The sequence below is a fragment of the Diaphorina citri genome, unplaced genomic scaffold, assembly GCF_000475195.1.
Source record: "Diaphorina citri unplaced genomic scaffold, Diaci psyllid genome assembly version 1.1 scaffold1032, whole genome shotgun sequence".
Classification (NCBI taxonomy): Eukaryota; Metazoa; Arthropoda; class Insecta; order Hemiptera; family Psyllidae; genus Diaphorina; species Diaphorina citri.
The window spans coordinates 46,629-70,225 of record NW_007378462.1 but is presented as its reverse complement, the minus strand read 5'-3'; the positions used below and the strand labels follow the sequence as shown (position 1 = coordinate 70,225).

General features: G+C 39.2%; 1 protein-coding gene across 1 annotated transcript in view; it reads left to right on the top strand.

Annotated features, from left to right (window-relative positions):
• Positions 1-2,239: 2,239 nt before the first annotated feature.
• The window catches only part of LOC103513829, a 35,611-nt gene continuing 14,253 nt past the window's right edge, over positions 2,240-23,597 (top strand). Inside the window, exons 1-3 of the mRNA XM_026826931.1 lie at positions 2,240-2,493; positions 23,061-23,177; positions 23,481-23,529. Of these exons, the coding sequence (XP_026682732.1) occupies positions 2,274-2,493; positions 23,061-23,177; positions 23,481-23,529 (386 nt within the window). The 5' untranslated portion in view covers positions 2,240-2,273. The remainder of the gene's footprint in view (positions 2,494-23,060; positions 23,178-23,480; positions 23,530-23,597) is intronic.

Sequence of the window (23,597 nt, the reverse complement as noted above, 5' to 3'; positions counted from 1 at the left end):
AAAGACCATTCCCTCTTGTCGTGAGTTTCATCCGGTATTTTTCCAAACGACAAATGGGACCTTTTTGTTGTCCCTGTCCTGTCACATAAAGTATCCAATTGAAATCACATGTATTCTATCAAATATACAAGCCCCAGGTCAGACTACTGAGGTAAAGGGACTTTTGACTTTTTAGTCCTACCTACATATTTGGCAGGAAAAAACAAGGCACATTCTGTTTTTTAGTCTTTAGGGACAAAGTGGGCTCCTGTTTATTTTGTTTGTTTGAGCTTTGCTTTTGCTACCAAGGCAATTTAAAGCTCAGGACTTTCAGTGTGGATACTAGAAACGTCAATAGGTTTTTCCCTGGTAGGAAAATTCATGTTCTATTTCAATTATCAATAAATTGATATTTCTGACGTCGGATTTTTGACGGGCTTCAAGGAGCGGTATTAAGCTGACGCGTTTTCCTCTTACTATGAAGATACTAAAGATGAGTCACTTATTAATCTTCTTTATACAGGAAAACCATTTAGAGCTGGAACACTACCTGTTATTATTTCCTAGCTACTTATTAAATTAATTAAATCTGTTTAGAAACGTTTAATGAAATGACATAGTAACGCAGTTGCTTGTAATGCAAAGGTCTTGGGTTCGGACTGTTCGGAGTGTTATAGTAATCCATTAGGTATATTATGTATTCGAAAAATGCACTGAATTAGAAAAAATGACAAAAAAAAAAAAAAAAAAATCTGTTAATCTTAACTGGAACCATCTGCATGGCAAGCAAGCACATTACCCCTGGACCAATCGTGCCCCTATCTTATTTTTATAAAATAAAAATCCCAGTAGCTTAGAGGTAGACCAATAGAACCGTAATCCGGGAAAGTGGTACTTCGAGTCCCTGTAACAACATGATATTTTGCTTTAAAAAAATCTTCCAACTTTGTTAGCATATTTCCGTTTTTCTGTCTTATTGTTACTTTATTATTAATGTTTATCTCCCTGTTTTCCACAGATTCGCTTATATCTCAGAAACGGCTGGAAATTAAGGAATGAAATAAACGGCATCATGTAGATGAAATTTTGATGATTAAAATGGCATTTTTAAAATTTGCAATTTTTTTTGCAAAACGGCCCATTTTTTGCCAAATATAGGTACTTTAATCCACAGATTTCAATCAAGATGGAACACCAGACAACATAACGTTCATGATCAAGCGAATCAAAGTTCACACTCAGGAGTCCGTGGCCAGTAATCCCGGCTATCGTTTCCATGGCAACTATGGGGTGGAGAAATTCCTGGAAATATTCTCAGGTAAGGAAATTCCCGGCTTAGAACTAAGTGAATTTTTGGCAACTACGGGGTGGAAAAATTCCTGGAAATAATCTCAGGCAAAGAAATTCCCGGCTTAGTTAGAACGAAGTGAATTATTGGCAACTACGGGATGGAGAAATTCCTGGAAATATTCTCAGGTAAGGAAATTCTCGTCTATCATTTCCATTGTAACTACGGGGTGGAGAAATTCCTGGAAATATTCTCAGGTAAGGAAATTCCCGGCTTAGAACAAAGTAAATTATTACTAAATTATTACACATATGTAGGTAATAAAGCTAAGCCAACCTAGCTACCTTGTCAGCTTGGAATGTAGCGCGCCTGCCTTGTATGCGATAGATCGCGAGTTTGATTTCCGCCCAGTTCGTTCTTGGAACGGTGGCCTTTTTGTTAATGGCATTAAATAGTCTTTCTAACAAATTTTACATCAATAAAGATTAAAAGGTGATGTTTCTGCTAATTCTCATGTATTGACTGTACTATTTTAATTTCAGAGGAGGACTACGATGCGTTTTGCCTGGCCTATATGTTCACATATCGAGACTTTGAGATGGGCACTCTGGGACTGGCGTGGACTGGAGATCTTAAGAATGCAGGTGGCGTGTGTGAAAAGAATGGACATTACAGGTATGTAGGGGCGAATATCTATTTGTATAAATAGAGTTTTTATTGTATAAGTTTACTATTTCAAAGTCATAAGTAGGTAGGTAAAGAAAAAAAAGTGTATTTTTAGTGAGCCTGAGAGCTTCTTCACCATTTTAGTGGATATAACAGCAAACTAAGTGTCAGCCCAAAGCAATCACCTAGCTAATGCTGATTGAGAGGCTGACGAAAAACGCCGACCTCGTCTGAACACGGGAAAAGGCGAGGAAGAAGAAGAATAGTAGTAGCCTACTGCTAGAGTAGAGGGAGGTTTTAGTCCTGAGTTCTATTAATATTCTTTTATTTTTTCAGGACAATGCGGGATGAGAACCAGGACATCGACACGATCCTGCGAGTGGAGGCGCCGAATAAGACCATCATCTCCATATCCAAACCGGGACTCAAAATGAACAACACGCATCGTAACATACTACTCAACTCGCGACCTGCCGAGTATGATGACAATCTAGACCAGTTTGATTCGTTCTTCAATCGGAACCCCAAGTTCAGCATTATCGATGCGAAGAAGACCACTTGTAAGTAGAAATTGAGTTTTTCCAGTTAAATTCCCTTTAGGGATGAACTAAGTCATATTTTATTATGCCTCTCTGTGCGCAAAGAGGCAGCACAAAGGTGATGTTTCACTCTTTGGGAGTAATGGCGCCACCACACTTGCTGCCACGGGCTACTTATATATTTTCAATGGTTATCTGAAAGAGGCCTCTGAGCCATTTTTTTTGCCATTTTTTGATGAAAAAACTCCAAGAATTAAAGAGTGTGTCTCTCATGTTAACGGAGATGTTTTAATACATGGGTTTCTGTGGATGAACACCATGGCATATGTTTTGGGAGTCATGGAATGTGATTCCTTTTTTACTTTTTTGTACATAGTTGTGGCATAACTATTGCCTTGAGAGATAGATTATGTATGCTATTGGAAAAAGATAAGACTATGGATTAATCTTGATAAAACTATCATGTTATCACGAAATATGCTCAAATCTTTAGTTCATCATCTAACAGACCTTAACTTGTGATCTTGAAGTCAGTTTCAATGTTAGAAACATCTCTAAATCAATTTGGTTACTCATCAAGTCATCATCATTATCAAATCAACACAGTAACACTATTCAATGTTATCAATTTGACTATTGACTCATCTTCAGTCAAAATTATGATAAGACCTTCTTAAGTTTTTTTTCTTACTGAAGTGTAGGGACTGCTGTTGCAGATATTTCTCATTTTATTGATGAAAAGTCATTTATAATTAAATTAATTAATTACTAGTAGTGATAACTCAGATGATCGCTACAAGTCCTCAATAAAATTCAGCATTTTCAGGACATTATTGAGGGTGTTTTTTCTCACTCACTGATTGTCAGTCTGGTCTTTGCAAGTTCAAGGAGTTAGGGCGTCTTTGTTTTTCATGCATTGCCTCGGGCAAAAACCTCTGTTTTTCTCAGTCTACCTTGACACAGGCAAAACATCTTGCTAAGTCTGGATCAAGGTGACAATAATGAACACAATGCGAATTCAGTTGATTTGTATGCTTATTCGTCCCCTTGCTAGGTTTTATGTCGGTGTGTTCTTAGTATTCATTTATGGCGAATGCTATTGTATAAAGTCTGGATCAAGGTGACAATAATGAACACAATGCGAATTCAGTTGATTTGTATGCTTATTCGTCCCCTTGCTAGGTTTTATGTCGGTCTGTTCTTTGTATTCATTTATGGCGAATGCTATTGTATAGGAGCCGAACTTGATTTAGACTGGTCGGTAATGTGCTTTCTTTGTAGAAGAACCCGAGTTCGATTCCTTGGAGAAAAAAAAAAAATGGAGTAAATCGATTAGGTACTATAACGGAAGTCTGGGCAAAGTGGTCCCTCTAAGACAAAATTAATTCTCTATTTTTTCCCATACTTCCCCCAAATTGGAGTAAATCGATTAGGTACTATAACGGAAGTCTGGGCAAAGTGGTCCCTCTAAGACAAAATTAATTCTCTATTTTTTCCCATTATTATGTTAAGGCGGTCTCTTCCTGATCCCTTGTGTGCCGCGTCCATTTTAATTTAGGACTATTGCACTGTATTTTTTCCCATACTTCCCCTATATATTTTAAAGGGTTACTTTAGGCGCTCTTGTGTTGAATTAACACCTGTTGAGCTATTTGGGGAGCATGTACCAGTACCAGGTACTTTAAATAGACATTCTCAATTACTCATACTACAATCATATGACTCATTTTACTTGTTGAAAAAATGATTCCATATTGCCAAAGAGAAGTAAGTTATTAAGCACGATCTCCTTTTGATATTATTTAAAAATGCACAAAATAATTCATTACATCATAGTAATTTTGATTCAAACCTACATACATCTCGTCTCCTTCTTCAACTCACGATACCTATTTTTTTAAGCTCTCTTCTAAATAAAACAAAGTGACATAGACAATGGATATTTCATGAAAAGACAGACGAAAAATTAGCAATAATGAAATTACCTTTTCATTTTAAAATGATAGTAATAAAATAATATCCAGAAATAAATCGTGAGGACTGTGCGTGCTTTGGTTAGAGGCTTTGGTATCATAATACCATTCAAACCGAGATAGACTTTAATCAGAGTACCAAGTTGCCAGCGTCATACTTTGGTATTTGGTGTGGCAGTATAATTTTCCCATTGTGTTTGATAGGAAGAATAGATCTTCAGCAGGGGTCCCCAAGTTGGGTGTCTTTCCCCTGTATACATGGGAATTACTTTAGGTAATAGAAAGTGAAAATCTTTTCCTATTTTCAAGGGGGTTTTCCCTTTTTTATTTCCTTTTCCAGAGAGTTTTCCCTTTTTTAAGGGGCTTTTTTTTACGAAAAGGCTTGATAGTGGGAACTGTAACAATGGAGGTCTTATCGTCCCGAAATCGAAGAGAGAAAGATATGAGGGAAGGAGCCGGCCGTTCCATACACGACCCTTATCTGTTAAGGATAAAGTTGTAACTTACAAAGTTCTCCCCGGGCGGGAATCAAACCCGCGAGCAAGCGCTTACAAGGCAGACGCACTACCAACTAAGCTAACTAGGCTGGCTATTGAGAACTGATGTATTTAACGCGCTACCCTCCAAGCCTAACTAGACTATCTGACTTAGGTTTTCTAATAAATTTATTTTACAAAGGACAACAGATAGTTAGTTAAAGTTCGCCCCGGGCGCGAACCAAACCCGCAACCCAGCGCCTACAAGTTTAGATACCGCTCTCCAACCATGAGACAGGGAGAGGTACTAGAGGTGGTCTATCCGTATTAGTTCACGATGGCTAAAATAAAAAGAGTACCAAGTACAATCTAGGACACTTCTCAAGCCACGCTACATAGAATAAAATACAGAATAGATACACCTATATCAGGGCCATATTCAGGATTTTATCTAGGGGACCCAAGAGTCCAAAAAGTTATGTACCGGAGGTGAATGCTACAAATTTTCGGAGTCCGGCTCCGGCCCTCAGTAAAGGGTAAATTTATTTATCTCCTTTTGATATTATTTAAAAATGCACAAAATAATTCATTACATCATAGTAATTTTGATTCAAACCTACATCTCGTCTCCTTCTTCAACTCACGATACCTATTTTTTTAAGCTCTCTTCTAAATAAAACAATGTGACATAGACAATGGATATTTCATGAAAAGACAGACGAAAAAATAACAATAATGAAATTACCTTTTCATTTTAAAATGATAGCAATAAAATAATATCCAGAAATAAATCGTGAGGACTGTGCGTGCTTTGGTTAGAGGCTTTGGTGGCTGTGGTATCATAACACCATTCAAACCGAGATAGACTTTAATCAGAGTACCAAGTTGCCAGCGTCATACTTTGGTATTTGGTGTGGCAGTATAATTTTCCCATTGTGTTTGATAGGAAGAATAGATCTTCAACAGGGGTCCCCAAAGTTGGGTCTCCTTTCCCTGTGTGGGAATTACTTTAGGTAATAGAAATTGAAAATCTTTTCCTTTTTTTCAAGGGGGTTTTCCCTTTTTGAAGGGGCTTTTTTTACGAAAAGGCATCTCCTTTTGATATTATTTAAAAATGCACAAAATAATTCATTACATCATAGTAATTTTGATTCAAACCTACATCTCGTCTCCTTCTTGAACTCACGAAATGGTACCTATTTTTTTAAGCTCTCTTCTAAATAAAACAAAGTGACATAGACAATGGATATTTCATGAAAAGACAGACGAAAAATTAGCAATAATGAAATTACCTTTTCATTTTAAAATGATAGTAATAAAATAATATCCAGAAATAAATCGTGAGGACTGTGCGTGCTTTGGTTAGAGGCTTTGGTGGCTGTGGTATCATGATACCATTCAAACCGAGATAGACTTTAATCAGAGTACCAAGTTGCCAGCGTCATACTTTGGTATTTGGTATGGCAGTATAATTTTCCCATTGTGTTTGATAGGAAGAATAGATCTTCAGTCAGGGGTCCCCAAAGTTGGGCCTCCTTTCCCTGTGTGGGAATTACTTTAGTAATAGAAATTGAAAATCTTTTCCTTTTTTCAAGGGGGTTTTCCCTTTTTTAATTCCTTTTCCAGGGGGTTTTCCCTTTTTTAAGGAGCTTTTTTTTGCGAAAAGGGTTGATAGTGGGAACTGTAACAGCGGAGGTCTTATCGTCCCGAAATCGAAGAGAGAAAGATATGAGAGAAGGAGCCGGCCGTTCCATACACGAACCTTATCTGTTAAGGATAAAATTGTAACTTACAAAGTTCTCCCCGGGCGGGAATCAAACCCGCGACCAAGCGCTTACAAGGCAGACGCGCTACCCTCCAAGCCCAACTAGACTTTCTGACTTGGGTTTTCTAGTAAATTTATTTTACAAAGGACAACAGATGGTTAGTTTTTTGCCCCGAGAAAGATATGAGAGAAGGAGCCGGCCGTTCCATACACGAACCTTATCTGTTAAGGATAAAATTGTAACTTACAAAGTTCTCCCCGGGTGGGAATCAAACCCGCGACCAAGCGCTTACAAGGCAGACGCGCTACCCTCCAAGCCTAACTAGACTTTCTGACTTGGGTTTTCTAATAAATTTATTTTACAAAGGACAACAGATGGTTAGTTAAAGTTCGCCCCTGGCGCGAACCAAACCCGCAACCCAGCGCCTGCAAGTTTAGATACCGCTCTCCAACCATGAGACAGGGAGAGGTACTAGAGGTGGTCTATCCGTATTAGTTCACGATGGCTAAAATAAAAATCTGGTGTGAACATCACACGACTTTCTATTACATTTGCACTTGGTTAATATCTGGATGGGTGATTATCCGATTTTTGCCAAATTGTTACAGTCGCGTCCTTGGACCATATCGGGATAGCATACCAAATTTCATTTCTCTACTACAAACCGTTCTTGAGATATTTTGTTCACAACCTTTTCAACATTTTCCACGAAATGAGGGTTTAGTAACAATTACTTTGGTTAATATCTGGATGGGTGACTGTCCGATTTTTACCAAATTGTTACAGTCGCGTTCTTGGACCATACCGGGATAGCATACCAAATTTCATCGCTTTACGACAAACCGTTCTTGAGATATTTTGTTCACAACTTTCTACTTTTTCCCATCCATTTAAACCTGTAGTACGTACGTACATACATACATACATACATACGTACAGACCATGGGCTAAAAATCACTTTTTTTGACATCAGGGGATCCCTACACGGATATTTCCAACCATTTCCCGATTTTGAAAATTTGGACCGATTGCAATACTTTCATTACTAGTATAGCTCCGCTATACTGTAGTAATAGAAAGTAAAAAGAGTACCAAGTACAGTCTAGGACACTTCTCAAGCCACGCTACATAGAATAAAATACAGAATAGATACACCTATATCAGGGCCATATTCGGGATTTTATCTAGGGGCCCAAGAGTCCAAAAAGTTATGTACCGGAGGTGAACGCTACAAATTTTCGGAGTCCGGCCCTCAGTAAAGGGTAAAAAAAGGGTAAATTTATTTTTTATGTTCGCGGATTTCGCGAAATTTTTATTGTAAATTGTAATTTTACTAATACAAAGTCAATATTAGGTAAATTAAAAAAAAAAAAAAAAGTCTAAACCATGAATTATTTCAAGCAGTGAGGCTGAGACTTTTTGCATGGCAAGGAAACACAGTACTTCAGTACCTTTTTGGACTGTACTGCACTTATGAGCTGTCAAATTTTGCTTTTGTTATTCTTTTGGCACACATGGTTTTTTTTTTCCGTACTCCCGAGGGTACGCGTACCCCTGGTTGAGAATCGCTGCCCTACAGTACCTTATTTTGAGCCCCCGCCTGCTTTTTTTTTTTTTTTTTTTTTTTTTTTTTTTTTTAATGTGCTTCTAATCTCCAATTTCGATCTGTATCTAATATCTATTTATCTATGTATACAGGGGCAGTATGAAATCTCTCAACACAGGCATAGTGACGCTACTCAACTATGGAAAACACGTACCCCCTGCTGTATCACACGTCACACTGGCACATGAAATAGGACATAACTTTGGATCACCCCATGATCCGGAGATATGCACCCCTGGTGGCGATGATGGCAACTATATTATGTTTGCCCGGGCCACGTCTGGGGATAAGAAGAATAATAATAGGTGAGAATTTTACTTTCCTTCCATCCTTCCTATAGGGTAAGCAAAGTAATGCATTTTTTATATATTTTTTAGAGGTTTTATAAAGGGAACTGAAACAATGTAGGATAAAGTCCGCCCCCCCGGCCGGGAATCGAATTGTTAGAAATAGTGCTTATTTATACTGCTCGGATAGGACTAAAGGGTCCCTTTACTATATCGGTAGACTACTGGGTAGGACTACTATTATTGTGGTCAAATTCGCAAACCATTTTGAGGAAATCTCATACCTCGGCTGGGATTGAACTCACGCCCTCCTGATTACCAGGCAAGCGCCTTGACCACTACACTATCAAGAAGTTCTTCAAGCATAGTGACTATCGAACCAAGTTTTACACTCCCAAGGTTTTCTACGCCTTCTACAGGCAATTTAGTGCATATCATTAAAATGTTTGGTTTATCTCTCCCCAGATTTTCCCAGTGTAGTCTGAACAGTATAAATCCTGTACTTAACACCAAGGCGAGGAGTGGAAAGGGCTGCTTCATACAACCTCAAGTATCCCTCTGTGGAAATGGTAAGATCTTAATTTTCTATTACAAAATATGCTGGGTTCGAATCCCATCTAAGGCAAAACAGAATATTTATTGAACCTTTGGTATTTTTTTTTTAAAGAAGGAGGAGGAGGAGGAGGAGGAGGAGGAGGAGGAGAAGAAGAAGAAGAAGAAGAAGAAAAATCTGATTATTGAAAAACTGTCTGAAAAATTCGGCTTTCTTTGGGCGTTTTTACGTGACTTTTCTAAAGAATATATATCAGGTCACTTTCTTTTTGGTATGTTATGTATTTGGTCTGACTGGCCCGCAGTAATTGTTATATTAACATTACCATTTAGCTCTAAAAGTGCTGGCTCGCGGATTCGATTCCTACCCGGGGCTAACTTTATCTTAAGCAAATCTCCTTCTTTTTCTTCACCTTTTCCTGTGTACAGACAGGGTCAGCGTTTTTCGTCAGCCTCTCAGTCAGCCCTAACTAGGGTGACTGCTTTGGGCTGACATTTGGTTTTGTCTACAAGGAACCTAAATCGTACACTATAATCTCTTTGATTTCAGGAGTGGTCGAAGAAGGAGAGGAGTGTGATTGTGGTTGGGAAGAGGATTGCAAGGATGTATGCTGTCACCCACAACGTCGTTATCCTACACTGGCCGCCAAACCCTGTACCTTGACACCTGGTGCTGACTGTAGTCCTTCACAGGTAAGAGATTGAATATAATGAGTGTATTGTTCATGATATTTGTATATTTTAGTATTCTTGAACAGTTTATAATATTTTGTCATTTCCTGTTTATTATTTTTTTGTATCTTGAGAGATGTGCGAAGTTATTTATGAAATAGGCCCCAGAGCTCCTTTAGAGAGCTTCGTTAAGTTGAACTTTTACTAAAGTGGCTTTTAAGTCAATTTTCTCAGCCTAATTAGCTTAGAGGGTAGAGGTCGTTCAATTCCTGTCCGGGGCGGCTTTTATCTCAAAAACGAAAGATTGTTCTCAGAACGACTGGCTTTCTCCTATCTTGCCCTCTTTTTCTCTTCGATTTCTGAAAAACCGTCGTGAGGACGAACAAGGTCTTTCATAACAAATTGTTCTCTCAACCAGACCTTGTTTAGACTGCTGGGGTAAAGGGACTTTTCCCTTTAACCCAACTTTTCAGTATTATTCGGCCAGGATAAACAAGGATAAAACTATTCTATTGTCTCCTATTGTCGCAGGGTCCTTGTTGTACGGGCGAGTGTCGCGTGAAGACAGGGGACAAGTGTCGCGATGACAATGGATGTCGCGACGCTAGTTACTGCTCGCGATTATGTTCGCGGATTTCGCGATTATGTTCGCGGATTTCGCGATTATGTTCGCGGATTTCGCGATTTTGTTCGCTGATTTGGCAATTATGTTCGCGGATTCGCGTCCCGAATCGACATTTTGGATATTTGGCAAGCCTACATAGACCCCTCTCTATCAGTCTTCCATTGTCGAACAGAATGGCTCAAGAAATAGTTTTTTGAATTTCAAATATCTCCAAACTGATTCATCATTCGGCTCCAGATTAGTTGCGATCAAAACGACCTTTCACGTACTAGTGGGAGAAACTAATAGTAGTGGTTATTTACTGATCGAATAGGACTTAGGAGTGTTTACCACAGCTGTAGGCTACCACTAGGTATATTATTGTGGTCAAATTCTCAAACAGTTTTGAGGATATAATTCTATACCCTAGCTGAGATTGAACCCACGCACTCCTGATTACACAACAGAGGTAGCTGCTGTCTAAAAAAGTATTTGCATCTTTTTTGAAGCTACCGCAATTAGGATGTATGTAAACTCTTTTGACCGCAACTAGCAATATACGACGATCGAAACTAGTCAACTCCGCATCAATCTAACGTTATTGTCATGAAAACTGATGATAATAGTAAAACTAATAGTGATAATAATAGTAAAAAATGAAAGTTCAATGTTGACTACGCTAGGTCGCCTATGTATAATTGGTGGATGACGGAGCAGTTATTTGGATTACGTAGATGATTGAGCCACGGTTTAAGGTTTAAGAGATGAATACCTGAGACGAGATGGTCGTTAGAGAAAATATTTTTTACTGTACTTCAATTTATTTTGATGCGTCAACACAAATTATAATTACAGCATGTTTATTTTATTTTATTATTATTATTATTATTTTTTTTTACTATTAAAAGTAGATAACGTTGATATTTGATTTGAATGCACGGCAATGGGCCAGGCCAACTTCCAGTAAGCACGCCTGTGTATCTTTACACGAACTGATTCCTTTTTTTTTCAAGAGGTTTGATAGAGGGAACTGTAACTGCCAAGGGCTTATCGTCCCGAAATAGAAGAGAGAAGGAAGGCGGGATAGGAGAATCAAACAGGATCTTCTTCTTCTTTACCAAAATTCCAAGTAGAGATGAGGGAAAAACTCTCATTTTACCTAGCTAAGTTAGCTTGGAAGGTAGCGTGCCTGCCTTGTAAGCGCTAGGTTCCGGGTTCACGTCCCGGAGAAAACCTCCTAGGCTTTCTCCTATCCTGTCCTTAGCTCTTCGATGTCGGAACAGTAAGGGCTATTTCACATCTAGACTGCAACTTGTAGTATACGGCAGTTTTCATAATGAGGGCTACATAGTCTTATGGGCCTGTTCACACTTGTTCAAGTGTGAACTTCAAGTTCAAGTGTGAACAGGCCTATAAGACTATGTAACCCTCAACATGAAAACTGTCGTAAACTACAAGTTGCAGTCTAGATGTGAAATCCACCTTAGACCTCCGTTATTACAGTTCCCACTATCAGACCTCTTTCTTCCTCTCCAAATCTCATTTCCTATTTTGAACACCACTCCTCTGGACCAAACAAATTTTTGTCGGATTTTTGTCTGAATGGATTCGATCTGGTGACACACATTTCTAGTCACCTGACCGAGGTTCTATGTGTTTCCTGTGATAGTGATAGTTACACCGTGGCGATAGTAATAGGTGACAGTCCAAATGATAGGTTTGTGACCAAGTGTCATTTCTAACCGTACTTAACAGAGAAGAAAGTCATTTCTAAACCGTAACAGAAGAAAGTCATTTGTAACAGTAGAAAGATATTTGAATGTTCCGGTGTTAACCCGGTGAAGTTAGGTGTTGGGATGTTCTCAACTCAACTTCCAGCTGAGGCGAAACTTTTTCTCTACTGCCTTCCAATCCAGTTAGATGGCCAGAATCCATTGTATTTGTAGCTATAACATTCCAGTCCAGTTTGACAAAATACACTTCTGTACAGCTACAAATCCAACTGATTCTGGTTAACTAATTGGACGCCAGTGGTGTATCCAATAGCCTCGTTAATCCAGCCATATAAACTTTAATAAGACAGACTTTAATAATTTATTATTAATTAAACAATTTGATCAAATTTTATCTTATAGTACTTATGTATGTACAGAAAAGTGTGGGGTTAACGCCTTCGGCATTATCTGTCAATTTTGCATTCCTGCCAGGGTTAAACCATGAATTTGGAAACGAAATGAATCTCATGGTCTAATTTGTGTATGCAGGATCTAGAAATGCATGTTTAGTGGAGCAGAAATACCTACTGACCACAGTGACGGAATATTGAATCACCATACCATAATATGATGATACACCTTACTAATGCTGTTGCCTTGTAAGTACTAGGTCGCGGGTTCGATTCTCGCCCGGGGCGAATTTTATCACAGATAAGGATCGTTCTCAGAATGGTTGGCTCGGAATAAAAAAAAAAAAAAACTAAGAAGATATTTAGAAGTACCCCAGTTTTTTTGAACAGGCTCTTGGATTAGCTTCAGCACACAAATGTTCGTATTATTGCTTATTTGCATTGCTCGAATTATGGTCGGGAGTCTAGACCCTAAACCACAAAGTTTAAACTTAGAAGAAGTTAAACTGATTTGTGAATGGCTGAAGGTAATGTTAGATCTTTTTAATGTGGGAATAGCATCACAATAAACGAAACAGGGCTGCAGACTGAATTTTGAAAATGGACTATTTTTTTTCCCTATACCTATTTCATAACTAAAATGATATGCAGGTTTTTTTACTGCTAGGTATTTTCATAACTATGAATGATATGCAGGTTTTTCCCCTCTTGATATAAACCGAATATATGTACATTTCCATTCCTAGTGGATAGTAGAAATATTGGAAATTATAGATATCATTTTTGGTTTGGTCTATTTCAATAATTCGTTGAATAGTTGGTTGGTTCCATACTATGAGTTCATTCATCACCTATCAGATTTGTGGTAAACGCTAAACGGTTTCATTCGTTGGAGATGTTGACGATAATAAACTTTATACCTGTATGTACATATTTTAAGAGGAAAACATCCTATCATATTAGGTAAGGTACTACACACTGTTTGAGCTACAGGAGATTCTAGCAGGAAAACCTTCTTCTAAAACAGTGGTTCCCAACCTTTTTTCGCCCGCGTACCCCTTGGGTACCTGGATTTAATCTCACGTACCCCCGCCATCATCATAATGAGTACCGGTTACACATACCTAGGTTGATGTGTGTCATTACTACTGAGTTCTAAACAGTCTCAGTACCTTTTGAAAAAAATCAGTACTTCAGTACATTGCGGTCAAAATTCAGTACTTTTCTGGACTTTACTGCATTGATAACCCATCAAAATTTGCCTTTGCCCGCCATTACACAATTTTTTCTCGCGTACCCCCTGGAAGGTCTCTCACGTACTCCCAGGGGTACGCGTACCCCCGGTTGGAAATCGCTGTTCTACAATGTCTGAGCTAGTTGCTAGGATAGATGTAAGATGTCTAGTTTATGTTGAGTTGAATATATTTCACTCACGAATCCCTCCTTACACCAGAGCGTTGACCCTACGTGTGATTCGGTGATGCTTGGTTCGTGTGTAACTGCTAGTATATCAATCAGACTTGCCATTGTTCTGACGGGCCAAATGGACCCGCATAGAGATTTTCAGGTTACCGTAATACGTGTGTGTTTGGGAGACTATAGACTGGGTTTAGCCAGCTGTGATCTTGATAACAACGGCTCGTTTTACAGCCTACAGTCTGCGTAATACAGGCGAAGATTACAGTACTCTATGTAGCACCTACTCTCTGTGTCGTAGCATGCCAACCTCTGCGGCTGAGTGGTCAAGAGCACTAACTCTCAAGCTGGAGGTGCTGGGTTCGAATTCCGGCCAGGGCGGAAATTTTCTGACCGAACTTTTCCGTTCTTGGATAGGCAATAGGCATGGATGTAAAAGAATGTGCCTTGAAGTAATGCGACTTCCCATTTAAGTGCTGGGCTGTTGGGTTAACACGAGAACACCAGAAAGTATCCTGTTGAAATATTTGCAATCTCAAAACGAGTACAAATTTTTGTCCATGGTGGACATCGAACCCGGGACCTTCTGCATGGTAAGCAAGCGTGGCTAACCGCCAAGTAAGACAATCGGCCTATATCCCTGAATTGCCGAGCATTATAAATAGACCTGTGAACGTAACCCATGAAGCATGTGGGATGTTATTAGACTAGGAACTCCAAGAGAACTAGGTATCAGTGGTATACATGTGTGGTTCTTAAGCACAGAGTTTCTAATGATAATCAAGCTGATGTGAATGTCATAGGAAACAACCTCATGCCAAGTCAACATGAATATGGAGTAGGCAATTATGTGATTTTCACATTATCTTTATTATTTTATTGTTTTTATGTATGTGAGAGTCATAGGATTCTCAGCCTACAAGCATTTCACCCTACAAGCAGACAACCCATTTTGAGAGTATTGCTTACTGCATCGGGGCATTTGAAGCCAAGTTGGCTTTTTGCCGTGTCAACAACTTAGTGTTCTGCTGGGGTAAAGGAACACTATCGCTGTAGCGGGCTAGAAAACTGAATAGCCCCTTTTCCATCAGCGGAATTAAGCGAAATTAGGTCTTTTACGTACTCTTTCGCAATACCTATCAACAAGGGAGAGGTTCATATGGAAATCCCGTGTGAAGTAAATTATGTTTGTCGACATCGAACCCGGGACCTTCTGCATGGTAAGCAAGCGTGGCTAACCGCTAAGTAAGACAATCGGCCTATATCCCTGAATTGCCGAGCTTTATAAATAGACCTATGAACGTAACCCATGAAGCATGTGGGATGTTATTAGACTAGGAACTCGAAGAGAACTAGTTATCTGTGCATTGGTTAACTATTTATCTGTGGTTCTTAAGCATAGAGTTTCCTCAGAACTACATACATAGTTATATCTATGTATCTGTGGTTCTTGAGCACAGAGTTTCTAATGATAATCAAGCTGATGTGAATGTCATAGGAAACAACCTCATGCCAAGTCAACATGAATAATTGAATATGGAGTAGGCAGGTAGGCAATTATGTGATTTTCACATTATCTTTATTATTGTATTGTTTTTATGTATGTGAGAATCATAGGATTCTCAGCCTACAAGCAGACAACCCATTTTGAGAGTATTGCTTACTGCATGGGGGCATTTGAAGCCAAATTTGCTTTTTGCCGTGTCAACAACTTAAGTCTTCTGCTGGGGTAAAGGAACACTATCGCTGTAGCGGGCTAGAAAACTGAATAGCCCCTTTTCCATCAGCGGAATTAATCGAAATAAGGTCTTATACGTACACTTTTGCAATACGTACAATCAACAAGGGAGAGGTTCATATGGAAATCCCGTGTGAAGTAAATTATGTGGGATTAGTGTTTATAATTGAAAGATTATTGGTAAATTACCAATTTACACGACACGTTTACTGACGCGAATCAATGTAAGGAAGTAGCTGAAAGAATAGAGTAATAGGATATTGCGGATATATCCTGCAAAATATACTGATAGAATCCAATCATGTGGAAAAGTTGCTACCTCCGCCTATATTTCAGATGATGAAGTTTCAATCTTTAATGTAGGTAGGTTTGTTTATTTTATAGATTTTTCATTTTATAGGTACATATTTTTATGATTCTAGGTAAATAGAGTAATAGGATATTGCGGATATATCCTGCAAAATATACTGATAGAACCCAATCATGTGGAAAAGTTACTACCTCCGCCTATATTTCAGATGATGAAGTTTCAATCTTTAATGTAGGTAGGTTGTTTATTTTATAGATTTTTCATTTTAGAATAGAGTAATAGGATATTGCGGATATATCCTGCAAAATATACTGATAGAACCCAATCATGTGGAAAAGTTACTACCTCCGCCTATATCAGATGATGAAGTTTCAATCTTTAATGTAGGTAGGTTTGTTTATTTTTATAGATTTTTCATTTTATAGGTACAGATTTTCATGATTCTAGGTACCTTCTATGTATTATGTATTTATAACATTTGAAGTACCTAGATTCGTATAAGCTTTAACCCATCCTTTGGGGTGGTTGCCCCTACACCTAAGCCTCAGATAGGGTTGTTGCGTATGTTGAAGTACCTAGATACAAACTTTGAAAAATACAAAATACTATTATCAACAGCCTCTTGATCTCGGGAAGTTACTTTACAACTAACTGTAATTAAACACATTAAACAACAGAAGTTAAACTGATTTGTGAATGGCTGAAGGTAATGTTAGATCTTTTTAATGTGGGAATAGCATCACAATAAACGAAACAGGGCTGCGGACTGAATTTTGAAAATGGACTGATTTTTTTTTCTATACCTATTTCATAACTAAAATGATATGCAGGTTTTTTTACTGCTATTTTCATAACTATGAATGATATGCAGGTTTTTTCCCTCTTGATATAAACCGAATATATGTACATTTCCATTCCTAATGGATAGTAGAAATATTGGAAATTATAGATATCATTTTTGGTTTGGTCTATTTCAATTTTCAATAATTCGTTGAATAGTTGGTTCGTTCCATACTATGAGTTCATTCATCACCTGTCAGATTTGTGGTAAACGGTTTCATTCGTTGGAGATGTTGACGATAATAAACTTTATACCTGTATGTACATATTTTAACAGGAAAACATCCTATCATATTAGGTACTACACACTGTTTGAGCTATAGGAGATTCTAGCAGGAAAACCTTCTTCTACAACAGTGGTTCCCAACCTTTTTTCGCCCGCGTACCCCTTGGGTACCCGGATTTAATCTCACATACCCCCGCCATCATCATAATGAGTACCGGTTACCCATACCTAGGTTGATGTGTATCATTAGTACTGAGTTCTAAACAGTCTCAGTACCTTTTGAAAAAAATCAGTACTTCAGTACCTTGAGGTCAAAATTCAGTACTTTTCTGGACTTCACTGATAACCCATCAAAATTTGCCTTTGCCCGCCATTACACAATTTTTTCTCGCGTACCCCCGGAAGGTCTCTCACGTACCCCCGGTTGGAAATCGCTGTTCTACAATGTCTGAGCTAGTTGCTAGGATAGCCTACTTATATTACAAGTGTGTTGGTCTAACTGGAATTTCCTCATTGGTCGAAATTTGCTGAAATTTACTTGGAATTTAAATAGAGGAATTGAACTATCCTAAATATTACCCCGTTTGTTTTTTTACTAGTAAATTTTAGGATAGATAGGTAAGATGTCTAGTTTATGTTGAGTTGAATATATTTCACTCACGAATCCCTCCTTACAAGAGCGTTGACCCTACGTGTGATTCGGTGATGCTTGGTTCGTGTGTAACTGCTAGCATATCAATCAGACTTGCCATTGTTCTGACGGGCCAAATGGACCCGCATAGAGATTTTCAGGTTACCGTAATACGTGTGTGTTTGGGAGACTATAGACTGGGTTTAGCCAGCTGTGATCTTGATAACAACGGCTCGTTTTACAGCCTACAGTCTACGTAATACAGGCGAAGATTACAGTACTCTATGTAGCACCTACTCTCTGTGTCGTAGCATGCCCACCTCTGCGGCTGAGTGGTCAAGAGCACTGACTCTCAAGCTGGAGGTGCTGGGTTCGAATCCCGGCCAGGGCGGAAATTTTCTGACCGAACTTTTCCGTTCCTTGGATAGGCATGGATGTAAAAGAATGTGCCTTGAAGTAATGCGACTTCCCATTTAGGTGCTGGGCTGCTGGGTTAACACGAGAACACCAGAAAGTAACCCGTTGAAATATTTGCAATCTCAAAACGAGTACAAATTTTTGTCCATGGTGGACATCGAACCCGGGACCTTCTGCATGGTAAGCAAGCGTGGCTAACCGCTAAGTAAGACAATCGGCCTATATCCCTGAATTGCCGAGCATTATAAATAGACCTGTGAACGTAACCCAAGAAGCATGTGGGATGTTGTTAGACTAGGAACTCCAAGAGAACTAGGTATCAGTGGTATGATATTTGGTTTTGGCTACAAATTGTACCTTTTGCTATTTCTTTAGCAAGGGAAATTCAGGCTAGTATAGTACTCCCTGTTTAAAGTCCCCCAGCCATACTAAGCTGGTGTACTCCCTGTTTAACTTCCCCCAGCCAGACCAAAAGTAAACTAATCTAATCAAGCTGATGTGAATGTCATAGGAAACAACCTCATGCCAAGTCAACATGAATATGGAGTAGGCAATTATGTGATTTTCACATTAACTTTATTATTTTATTGTTTTTATGTATGTGAGAATCATAGGATTCTCAGCCTACAAGCATTTCACCCTACAAGCAGACAACCCATTTTGAGAGTATTGCTTATTGCATGGGGGCATTTGAAGCCAAGTTGGCTTTTTGCCGTGTCAACAACTTAGTACTTGGTCTTCTGCTGGGGTAAAGGAACATTGTCGCTGTAGCGGGCCAGAAAACTGAATAGTCCCTTTTCCATCAGCGGAATTGAGCGAAATAAATTAAGTCTTGGATACTGAACCTTGTATTTTTTTATTATTTTTAAAAAAAAAAAAAAAAAAAAAATGTGGTTATTGAAAAATTGTCTGAAGAATTCGACTTTCTTCATACCTTTTTAAGTGACTTTTCTAAAGATTATATCAATATATCAGATCACAGTCTTGGTTTATAGTAAGTCTGCTATGTATTTAATCTCACTGGCCCGCTGTAATTGCTATACATATTAACGTTACCATCTAGTGTTGTATAAGCGCCAGCTCGCAGGTTCGATTCCCGCCCCGGGGAGAACTTTATAAAAAAAAGTTAGAACTTTCAACGGTGTACACAACACTTGGTAAAACAAAAGTTCTCTTAAGATTATTATGTAAATAAGGTCAGGAATCTAATCCTTAAGCTATTATCTCTTTGATTTCAGGGACTAATCTAATCTCTTCTTTTACTTTCCAGATGACAATTCTGCCATCGTCGACGGTCTCCTCACCTCGTCGGGTCTGTTCGACGGCACCATCACGTTTCCCGCCTCCTCTGCCCGCTACTACATAGAGCCCACCAGTCGCTACTTGGTCGCTCCAGGCCGCTCCTCATATCACACTGTGGTCTATAGCGAAGACGACGTAATCAAGCCGTCCCGAGAGGGTGGTCGAAGAAGGAGAGGAGTGTGATTGTGGTTGGGAAGAGGATTGCAAGGATGTATGCTGTCACCCACAACGTCGTTATCCTACCCTGGCCGCCAAACCTTGTACCCTAACACCTGGTGCTGACTGTAGTCCTTCACAGGTAAGAGATGTGCGAAGTTATTTATAAAATAGGCCCCAGAGCTCCTTTAAAGACCATTAGAGAGCTTCGTTAAGTTGAACTTTTACTTAAGTGGCTTTCAAGTCAATTTTCCCAGCCTAATTAGCTTAGAGGGTAGAGCTCGTTCAATTCCTGCCCGGGGCGGCTTTTATCTCTAAAACGAAAGATTGTTCTCAGAACGACTGGCTTTCTCGTATCTTGCCCTCTTTTTCTCTTCGATTTTGGAAAAACCGTCGTGAGGACGAACAAGGTCTTTCATAACGCGTCCCGAGAGACGTGTGCCTCGGAGGAGTTGCGGAAACGAGAGGCGGAGTTGCGGAGTGGGAGAGATGATTTGCGGAGTCGGAGGGAAAATTCGCGGAATGGGAAGGATGATTTGCGGACTAGGAAGGAGGATTTGCGGAGGAGAGATGATTCAAGGAGAGGGGAGAGGGAAGAGAGGCGACAGAGGGACAGGCGGAAGAGAAGTGGAGGTGCCAGAAGTGGATGGGGTAGGGAGAGCCCCTCGTATTATATGACTAGGTCAGTGAAATTCATGATTATTTGATTGATACCTATAAACCGTATTTTATTAGGTATGTGACTTTTTTTATTCAACCAAGCAGATATGAATTTTTGACATCAACACCCTAACTGCCAAAGCATAGGTATTCCATGGTGACACTAATTACCCGCAGAAACCCATGTATTAAAACGAATTTTATCCTCAATATAATTTGACCCCAATAATAGTAGTAACCTATTAGTCTGGCTGGGGCCTTTAAACAGGGAGTAGACCAGCTTAGTCTGGCTGCGTCCCGAGAGACGTGTGCCTCGGAGGAGTTGCGGAAACGAGAGGCGGAGTTGCGGAGTGGGAGAGATGATTTGCGGAGTCGGAGGGAGGATTCGCGGAATGGGAAGGATGATTTTCGGGTTAGGAAGGATGATTTGCGGAGGAGAGATGATTCAAGGAGAGGGGAGAGGGAGGAGAGGCGACAGAGGGACAGGCGGAAGAGAAGTGGAGGTGTCAGAAGTGGATGGGGTAGGGAGAGCCCCTCGTATTATATGACTAGGTGAGTGAAATTCATGATTATTTGATTAATACCTATAAACCGTATTTTATTAGGTATGTGACTTTTTTTTATTCAACCAAGGAGATATGAATTTTTGACATCAACACCCTAACTGCCAAAGCATAGGTATTCCATGGTGATCACTGATTACCCGCAGAAACCCATGTATTAAAACGCATTTATCCTCAATATAATTTGAAAATTTGACCCCAATAATAGTAGTAACCTATTAGTCTGGCTGGGGCCTTTAAACAGGGAGTAGACCAGCTTTAGTCTGGCTAGGGGACTTTAAACAAGGAAGATACCAGCCGAAAATTACCCTTGCTAAAGAAATAGCAAAGGTTGAGTGCAAAGGGCATTCACTCGTAAAACTTTTGTAACCAAAACTAAGTGTCAGCCCAAAGCAATCACCTAGCTAATGCTGATTGAGAGGCTGACGAAAAACGCCGACCTCGTCTGAACACGGGAAAAGGCGAGGAAGAAAAAGAATAGTAGTAGCCTACTGCTAGAGTAGAGGGAGGGTTCGATTCCCGTTCGTTCTCGGACTGGCTGGCTTTTTCCTATCCTATCTTCGATCTCGGAACGATAAACCCTTAGCCGTTACAGTTCCCTCTGTCAAACCTCCTAAAAAAAAGGAAAAAAAATCTACTTTGCCTATGAATGCCTGATCTAGTAGTGTCGGCAATAAGAGCCTACGCGCCCCGCGCTAAAGTTATTGCCGCTGAGTCAGACGATTTCGCCGATATTATTTCTAGCAACACACTTTTCCCTATTACTTTTGACAAAGTAATAAGTAATAGGAAAGAACATGACTCTATCAGAGTTACAGGAGGAAAAACACTAAAGATTCTAACATATTATGGATTACGGACATTGTGACGTTATTTGATCGTAAACTGGAGAACATTTCTTTGCTGGTTGTAATTCCACCCACTCAAGTATATCAGTTTCAGGCCCGGCCATAGCTTAACCCCGGCCCTCGGGGCTGATTCCAACAATGGAGCCTCTCCTGGCAACAATTTTTGAGAAACGAAAATATTAGGAACTCTCTCTCTCTCTCTCTCTCTCTCTCTCTCTCTCTCGAGGCGAACTTTATCCCAAATAGATAAGGTTCACTCTCGGAACGCCTAGTTTTCTCCTATTCTGTCCTTTTTCGATTTCTGGACGATAAGACATCTGTTGTTACAGTTCCCTCTATCAAACTTCTTAGGGAAAAATGGTGGTTCGAGGCACCTTGACGGGCTTGAGACAAATGGGGCCGGAATGCCGGATGAGGCCTCTTGTAGACGGCCCTGCTCTGAAGTTTGAACATACATACCATACTTGAAATTGTGAAGAGTCTATTGTACTGACCAAGGAAGAATTACAGGTGTTAAGACTGAAAGAAATTTAAGAAATTTGGTACATAAAAATAAGAATGACGAAAAATAATTAAAAATTCACCTCTAAAAATCTATAGTCAAACACAACAACAGAACTAAGTTTTGTTTGAAAGTATGTACCTGTATTTTTACCTTTAAAAAACCTGTAGTACACACACATACGTACAGACCATGGGCTAAAAACCACTTTTTTGGAATCAGGGGACCCCCTAAATGAACAACACGCATCGTAACATACTACTCAACTCGCGACCTGCCGAGTATGATGACAATCTAGACCAGTTTGATTCGTTCTTCAACCGGAACCCCAAGTTCAGCATTATCGATGCGAAGAAAACCACTTGTAAGTAGAAATTGATAGGTTTAGGGTTTAATTAATGAGAAAAGACTACTATGTACTAAATTGAGACTTTTGAGAGTATAGCTCTATTTTATTATTCTTCTCTGTGGCACTTTCGGCAAGGAGATATGAATTTTCAACTTTTACACCCTGGTTGCCGAAGCATATTCCATGTTGTTTACCCACAGAAACCCATACGTATTAAAACATCTCCCTTAACATGAGAAACAGACTCTTTAATTCTTGGAATTCTTTAATTAAAAATAGCAAAATTTCACAAGCTAACTAGGCTACTCAAAAATAATTATGCACGGCTAGCTCACAAATAATGGTCTTATTTGTTCTAATGTTTCTATTATTATCTTCATTCTAATGTTCATTCATTAGATTTTTAGTTGTGACTTGGGTGAGTAATTGTTTTTGTTTGGGACATGGGACAAGACCTTGGTTAGACTGCTGGGGTAAAGGGACTTTTCAGCCTCATTCTGGCAGTATAAGCCGGGTATATTCTATTCTTTTCTATTCAAATAACATCCTGCATTGAATATGGTTTTCAGGTATGCTGTATCTACAAGCAGATCATCTATTCTATGAGAAGTACGGGACCGAGGAATCTTGCATTGAAGTTATGACCCGACATGTTCAACGGGTTAACTCCATCTATAAGAATACAGGTATGTTACTAAATGTAGAAGAGAATGTACCTACCTTGTTTATACTGCCAGAGTGAGACCAGAAAGTCCCTTTACTCCTGCAGTCCAAACAAGGTCTTATGAATTTAGTACAGAATAAATTTAACAATTATAAAATAAAGAACCTTGGTTGAAGAAAAAAATCTAGTGTGGACTGTAACCAGCCTCAGTTACTGAACCGCAGTAGTTAAGAAAGGACATGGATGAAGCCTAGATATTATTTCTAGGCGTCCAAAGGGTTTTAAACCCCAATCCTTAATCCCTTCCAACACTTATATGAGACAGGTTACGACCGATATGATGCCTGTCCGGGGGACTGGGGTTTCGAGTCCCAGTGGGGATATAAAACTTTAGTAGCTCTATTTTCTTTTCACGTTTTTTTTTTTTTTTTTTTTCACTTTA